Here is an 8461-nt window from a genome sequence, read left to right as displayed (position 1 = left end):
AAATTCAATGTACAACGCGCAATGTACAAAATGAAACTCAGTGATTAATACAAATACAGTGATTTAAAATTAAACTCAGTGAAATTAACTTAGTGAACGCAGTAAAATTAACTCAGTGAACTCAGTAATAATATTTTAAATTTTAAAATTAACTTAACATAAGAACTTAGTGAACGCAGTGAATATTATTAATCTTAAAATTTGAACTCAGTAAACGCAGTGATATTATTTTTAGAATTATAACGCAGTGATAATATAAAATTTTACTTGAGGAATAATAATATAGAGGAATCATAATGAGATAAAATCAAAGTTGTATAGCTGACCGCTCCGAGATGATCCAGTCGCCCGTCCTTCCCTTTTTTCTTTGTGCTTCTCCTAGAGAGAGGTGGTAATTCTGTTCCTGGTATTTGATGGTGATACGGAAAATATGTATAAACTTTGATAATGATGCGGCTCCGTCGATCGATGAATGTCTCTTACATGAAGAATGGGACTCCTCTAACATGATTCATTTATTAAAATTAATAATTTTACTTAAACTTGATGTTAATAATAATATGCATAAATATATCAATTCAAAACTTTAAATATTATCAATTTCTTGGACAAATTATTATTTCTCGTTTAATACAATATAAATATTCTTAAAATGCGTCAATCTTAAATTCAAGCTTGCATCCCTTGTTTGAATGGTAATATGGAAAAATAAGGGAGAGTTTGGATGACGTTACAATAGTCTAATTTTTATCGCATAATGAAAACTCGCTTTATCAATAAATATTAAAAATGCTCGTTTTAAGGGGGGACATTAGAATAACCGCTCGAAAAATAAAGATGATTTTGGAATTTTTTTAAAAGAAACTACAATAAATATTTCTGTAATTTTCAGAATACTTTATTAGATATATGAAAAAGTAGAAATAATTTTTATAAATTAATTTGTTCGCTGTCCGCTGTCCAGTGCCCGGTAGTCAGCGCTCCAAAAAAAGATGGCGGTCACGTTGACAATAATCCAGCCATACAGTTCATCTAAAATCAAAATCCAAAATTACTTATGCACCATATACCGACGACTATTACCCGACGTAGGTAAAAATCAAAATATAAAAAATGACAAAATGGCGGGCCCCTGAAAAAAAGTAGAAAATTTGAAAAACTGAAGCTCTTTTATCGATAAAAAACGAAGGGAATAACCAATCAAAAAAATCTTACGTCAGGTAAAAGAGATGGGTTTTGTGTACAAAATGCAACCTTAGTCATGGTAATCGGATGCACAGTTTTTTAGATACACTGTCAACATGGTTAAAAAAAGTTATTTTGAGAAAAACGCGTTTAAAATTTTTAATATATTTTCAACTAAAAAAATTTTTTGTTATAGTTTATAAAATCCTAATTGTTCGAGATCGCGAAAGCTCGAGATCACGAATGCTCTTGAATATTCTTATTCTTATTTAGACGACTGTGTCATGAGTCACAGCGGCAGTGTAACACGATATTTATCCAGCGGACCACCCCTGTTGCTTCGCGCTCACGTCATAAGATTTATTCTCCGTACGAAGCCGAGTCACTCTCGACGATCGATACTCTAATCTCAAAGACAATGGCTATATGCACCTTTGGTATTTCAGTTCGAGAAGCTTCTATTCCATGACATTTTGACCTTAGCTAAGCATTCGTCATCCCTGACGCGTTCTTTGTCTCGCGTTGGTATAAAAACCCGTAGAACTTACGGCGCGTCGCCAGTCATCAACAGTGCGTTAGTAGGTCACGATCTGTCATCGAGCGATATTGTGATGGTCAGTTTCTCATTCACGCGCGGGTTATCCAACGCGTACAAGCGAGAAAGTGTTGATAGAGAATTCGCTTAAAAACGCCCGCGTTTCCGAGTTCACTTAAATTCAAATACATTTATAAGTTATGTCACTCTTTAATTTCGGCATTATTTTTGGTTGTTAAATAAACTATTGTGTTACTTCAAGCTTCCGGTGTTAGTGGTCTCTCACGCACTATCCCTTCCTCACTCACACGCGCGCGAACATTTCTGGTCCTTCGAGCCGGATATAGATATTATATACCGGCAATCTTACATCATCGCTACGAGTGTGAGTGTCAATGCGTGAACCCCGTGACACCTACGAAGCGTAAAGATGAGCCTCGACGCGGAAGGCGCGCTGAGGAGTCAGCATGACCTCTACGGGCGCATTTCACGAATCATGAAAAACCTGAGAAAATTAGGAGAAGCGAAGATAACGCCTGGAATGGTGGAATCAAGAATCGAACTGCTGGATTCTTACTGGACGAAGTTTCACACCGTTCACGACACGCTCCTCACCACCTTTTGGAGCGCAGTCAAGGAACATGAATATGTTAAATCAGATTTTGTCGGAAAAGCCGAAGAAGCATACATGACGCAACGCTCAATGCTTGTAGATATGAGGAAGGAATCGCGTGGTCAACTCGGACACGCAAGTGCCATACGAGGGCATGAAGGAGAAAGCTCTCCTCGGAAGTCGCTGCCACGAATTCAGCTTCCCACCTTCACAGGCAGGTACGATGAATGGTCCGCGTTCAAAGATCTTTTCGGCTCGATAATAGATCAGGACACCGGGCTGTCCAATGTGGAGAAGCTCCACTATTTAAAGTCGTGTGTGAAGGGAGAGGCAGAACAATTGTTGAAAAATCTACCAACAACCGCGGATAATTATAAGAGGGCGGTGACCCTGCTAACCGGACGTTATGACAATAAACGATTATTGGTGAGAGCCTGCTTCTCAGCTTTGACAGCGCTGCCGAAGTTGAAGGACGAGTCGGTTCCGGGATTAAGACGATTGTTTCATACGATGATTCAGACCGTCAGCTCGCTCGAGAGCATCGGGCGACCTGTCGACAACAGTAGCGATTTATTCGTGCACATCTTAGTAGAATTACTAGATCCCAGCTCCAGGCGCGAGTGGGAGAATAGTATAAGCAACTCTACTGACCTCCAGCTTATGCCGAGCTGAAGTCGTTCATGGAATGTCGCTTGCGAGCCTTGGAGGCTCTTCATCCGAGCGGTCGTGAATCGAGCACGACCGGCAAGGCGAATGGTGTCAATCCGCAAACGAAGCGGACACACTTCGCGCAGAAATCAACCGCGTCGGGTACAACCGCGGGGTACGACCGCGTCGGGCACGACCGCGGGGTCGAACGGGGGCAACCCGCAAGCGAGGCGGGCCCAGCCAGCACGGAGGCAGCCCGGAAGCGGAAGGTGCGCTCCTTGTGCGAGAAGGAGCATTACATCACGGGCTGCGGCATGTTCCAGGAGAAGTCACCTACGCAGAAGAAGGAGTTTGTAGAAAGTAAAGGACTTTGCTACAATTGCCTCGGGGAGCACTTCGCTTCTTCATGTCCGTCAAAGAAGACGTGTGGAGTGTGCGATGAGCGGCATCACACTACAATCCACGACGTTTGTCAGCGCAGGAACGATGCCACAGGGGCATCTACCTCCTCGCTACATGCGAGCAAGTTTGGTGGAGATCGAGCGGTCATTCTCCTCGCGACGGCTCGCGTTTCCATAATGGACAGGTATGGAAATCAAGTTTCTGCACGTGCTCTGATTGACTCAGGTTCCGAGGTCTCACTGGCCGCTGAGTCGCTCGTGCAGCGTCTACATCTTCCTCGCTCTCCCGCCTCTATCGTCATCTTTGGAGTGGGTGGCAGCAAAACGGGGTCATCAAAGGGCAAGGTCGATCTCAAGGTTACATCGCAGGCAACCGAGGCGGCGATTCGGGTAACCGCATTGGTGTTACCTCGCATAACAATTTATGGAGAACGCATCAATTGGGGGAAGGCGGCATGGCCTCACCTCGATGATCTTCAGCTGGCAGATCCTGACTTCCGGGCCGGGGATCCTGTGGAGATTCTATTGGGCGCGGAGATCTACGCAGCAATTCTGGAAGACGGAGTGCGGAAAGGGGAGCCGTACACACCCGTGGCGCAGCGGACCACTCTAGGATGGATCCTCTCGGGTGCCGTCAAGGATACTGGGCCGCGAGGTCCAGCCATTTCTCACCACTGCTCAATCGGTGAGGATTTAAGCGCCCTCGTGAGACAGTTCTGGGAACAAGAGGAGCCGACGCGAGCTCCATTACCTCTCACGGAGACCGAACAACAATGTGACGACCTTTTCAAGAAGACACACAGCCGGACAGAAGATGGGCAATATATGGTGCGCCTGCCAGTCGCACCGACTCTACCTCGTCTCGACGAGACGAAGCGAATAGCGGAGAGAACACTCAAAGGCATGGAGCGGAAATTCGAGTCTGACGGAAGGCTCTATGTATTATATGCTAATTTTCTAAAAGATTATGAAGTGTTGCAGCATATGACCCCCGTGCCGCAAAGTTGCGAGCTGAAACAGACACGTACCTGTTACCTGCCACACCATGGAGTCCTGAAGGCTGCCGGAGACGAGGTCAAGATACGAGTCGTCTTCAATGGATCGGCGCAGCTTACCTCAGGCGATTCCCTGAACCGGCACCTATACACGGGGCCCAATCTATTGCCGACTCTGGGCACCATTCTGACGCGATGGCGACAGCATCAGTTTGTCATGGTGACGGATATCGCCAAGATGTATCGACAAATCTTGGTACATCCCGACGATCGGGATCTTCAGCGGATTCTTTGGAGGAAAGACCGCGCCGAGGCGGTTCAGGAATATCGCCTCAACACCGTGACGTACGGCCTCTCATGTGCACCGTACCTTGCAATCCGGACGCTTCATCAGCTTGCAGCGGACGAGGGACACCGCTTTCCTCTCGGGGCGGCTGTTTTGGAACATGACACATACGTCGATGACATCTTCGCCGGAGATGATTCCAAGGAAGGCGCACGAGGCTTAAGAAATCAGCTGATCGAGATCTGCACGGCGGGCGGCTTTCCACTGAGCAAATGGGCCGCTAATGACGAGGAACTGTTACGTGACATTCCGGAGGATCGTCGACAATCTCGCAGCCTGCGGGAGTGGGAATCCGATGTCGGCCACTCCACCTTAGGCATCCAATGGCGCCCTTGCCTCGATGCCTTTGCATTCAAGGTACGTCCTTGCGGAGAAGGAAACATTACTAAACGAATTGTGCTTTCAGAGACGGCGCGTCTCTTCGATCCACTAGGATGGCTTGCACCAGTGGTGGTACGAGCCAAGATCTTGATACAATCGTTGTGGCTACAACGAATTGAATGGGACCAGCCTTTGTGCCCTGAGGATCACCGAGCGTGGCAATTGTTCCGCAGGGAGCTTCCTCTACTCGAGAAATTGCGGGTGCCGCGCTGGCTCAACACCGGTGGAGAGAATCTCAGGATGGAGATTCACGGTTTTGCAGACGCATCAGAACGGGCAATTGCAGCAGTGGCCTATCTCAAGGTCACTAACGACTGCGAGAGTAAGATTTCTCTGCTGCAGGCGAAGACGCGGGTGGCCCCGCTTCGCCAAGTATCGCTCCCGCGCCTGGAACTATGCGCTGCCGCATTGTTGGTTAAGATCATCGAGGATGTGGAGATAACATTGGACCTATCAGGCGCACAAAAACATCTCTGGTCTGACTCTAAGGTGGCTCTAGCTTGGATACAGGGCCACCCGTCAAAATGGAAAACGTACGTGGCAAACCGAGTTGCTGAAATTCAGCGAGCTCTTCCGGACGCAATTTGGCATCACATTCCGAGCGAGGAGAATCTAGCCGACTGTGCATCACGAGGACTCTCGCCCAGCGAGTTACTTCAGCATCATCTGTGGTGGCAAGGACCGATCTGGCTTCAATCTAGAGACAAACTCTACAGCCAGATCTTACCAGAGGAAATCGGGGACTTGCCTGAGCAGCGGACGCACGTGCACCTTGCATCAAAGGACCCGGAGGAAGATCCGAATCTTCTCCGATTCTCTGGATTCCAGCGCTTGCTGCGCGTTACAGCATGGGGCCTACGATGGCTTAATGTTTTGCAATCTCGTCATAAACAGTTTGTTACAGGAACATTGACGCCTCAGGAACTCGAGGATGCAGAGCAGAGGTGGATCCGAGTCGTACAGGAGGCCTGGTTTGCAGACGAACTGCACGCGCTGGCACGCGGTCAGGCGTTGTCAAGGCGGAGCAGCATTTTGAAAATGCACCCGATCATAGACGAGAAGGGCATGCTTCGTGTCGGCGGGCGGCTGAAGCACACCATTCTGAGCAGAGACGAGAGGCACCCAGTGATTCTACCACGACACTCTCATCTGACGAACCTCATCGTGGACGCCTACCACCGGCGAGCTCTACACGGTGGCGTACAGCTTACGCTCGGTCTATTAAGACAACGCTTCTGGATTCCAGGCGGACGGATGAAAGTGAGGCAGCACATCCACCGTTGTGTGCGGTGTGTGCGATGGCGGGCGGCTTCCCCACACCCACTGATGGGGGACCTTCCGCGCCCGCGGGTACGGGCTTCACGACCATTCACTCATACGGGAGTGGATTATGCAGGACCGATCTTGTTAAGGACAACTAAAGGACGGGGTCAGAAAGCACACAAGGGATTCCTGGTCATCTTCGTGTGTCTCAGCACACGAGCGGTGCACCTGGAGGTGGCATCAGATTACACCGCAGAAGCATTCATAGCAGCCTACAAGCGCTTCGTATCCAGGCGAGGTCTATGTACGGCGCTGTACAGCGACCAGGGGACCAATTTCATCGGAGCGGACGCTCAACTACGAGCTCTATTTCTTGACGCCATCAGGGATCACAGCATTGCAAACACCCTTGCAAATGACGGCGTACAATTGCGATTCAACCCACCTTCGGCACCGCACTTCGGAGGCATATGGGAGGCAGCGGTAAAGTCAACAAAACATCATCTGCGAAGAGTGATTGGAGACGCCACCCTGACCTACGAGGAGCTCTCCACCTTCCTGGCACAAGTGGAGGCGTGTCTCAATTCGAGACCTTTGTCACCTCTCTCTGACGATTCAGAGGATCTAGCAGCCCTTACACCGGGACATTTTTTGATAGGCGCAGCCATCAGCGCTGTCCCTGAGCCGTCACTAGCAGAGGAGCCAACCGGCCGTCTATCTAGATGGCAACTTCTTCAACAGCTAAGGGACCATTTCTGGAAAAGATGGTCTTCCGAATACCTCCAAGCTCTCAATTCAAGGCAGAAATGGTGGACCAAGCACGACAACCCACGAGTTGGTGATCTGTGCTTGGTGCGGGGCGAGCAGACTGCACCTACCAAGTGGCCCTTGGCACGGGTGACTGCCATCCACCCCGGAGAGGATGAGCAAGTCCGAGTGGTCACCATACGGACCGCAGCTACCACTCTGAAGCGGCCCACGACGAAGATTATTCTATTGCCACGGGTCGGTGACCCGGAAGATATTTAAGACCTTGAGCGAGAGTGCTGCTTGTAGTAACTTACGTAGAGTTGGTTCACAGATTGTATTAGTCTCGCCATTAAATTATATTTCGTCAGATAACCTGACGAGGCGGGCGGAATGTTCGAGATCGCGAAAGCTCGAGATCACGAATGCTCTTGAATATTCTTATTCTTATTTAGACGACTGTGTCATGAGTCACAGCGGCAGTGTAACACGATATTTATCCAGCGGACCACCCCTGTTGCTTCGCGCTCACGTCATAAGATTTATTCTCCGTACGAAGCCGAGTCACTCTCGACGATCGATACTCTAATCTCAAAGACAATGGCTATATGCACCTTCGGTATTTCAGTTCGAGAAGCTTCTATTCCATGACATTTTGACCTTAGCTAAGCATTCGTCATCCCTGACGCGTTCTTTGTCTCGCGTTGGTATAAAAACCCGTAGAACTTACGGCGCGTCGCCAGTCATCAACGTGCGTTAGTAGGTCACGATCTGTCATCGAGCGATATTGTGATGGTCAGTTTCTCATTCACGCGCGGGTTATCCAACGCGTACAAGCGAGAAAGTGTTGATAGAGAATTCGCTTAAAAACGCCCGCGTTTCCGAGTTCACTTAAATTCAAATACATTTATAAGTTATGTCACTCTTTAATTTCGGCATTATTTTTGGTTGTTAAATAAACTATTGTGTTACTTCAAGCTTCCAGTGTTAGTGGTCTCTCACGCACTATCCCTTCCTCACTCACACGCGCGCGAACACTAATAAATATTGTGTTAAAAGATAAGTCTCGGTTTTAATTTATTTCTTTGTAATAAAAATTCCCCCAAAAAGCTTTATTTTTGACAAATACAACTGCCTAGTCCCCTTAATGCATCGCACGTCTATTGCTGTACAATATTAATTGGTACAGTGTTTCGCCTATCCTCACGCTTAATATCTCCAGAACATTCATGAGGCCTGTATGTTCATCATTGAATAATATTTCACAAAAATGCACGTCACTTCCGCACATTTTACACTTGACTACAATTGGCTTATTGCTGTGCAAACAGTCAAGAAATTTAAAAT

At 47.7% G+C, this 8461-nt stretch overlaps 1 protein-coding gene across 1 annotated transcript; it reads left to right on the top strand.

Moving 5' to 3' along the window:
- The first annotated feature begins 1415 nt into the window (after positions 1-1415).
- Positions 1416-8177, top strand: LOC139780499 (uncharacterized). The gene is given in 2 exon segments (XM_071719162.1): positions 1416-3041; positions 3044-8177. Coding segments are annotated over 2 exon segments (5244 nt in total). The 5' UTR covers positions 1416-2150; the 3' UTR covers positions 7397-8177.
- The last annotated feature ends 284 nt before the right edge of the window (positions 8178-8461 follow it).

This window comes from Temnothorax nylanderi, unplaced genomic scaffold (genome assembly GCF_030848795.1).
Source record: "Temnothorax nylanderi isolate EJ_2023f unplaced genomic scaffold, tnyl_v1.0 TNYL_tig0281_pilon, whole genome shotgun sequence".
NCBI classification, from domain to species: domain Eukaryota; kingdom Metazoa; phylum Arthropoda; class Insecta; order Hymenoptera; family Formicidae; genus Temnothorax; species Temnothorax nylanderi.
This window is presented reverse-complemented; position numbering and strand designations above follow the sequence as displayed.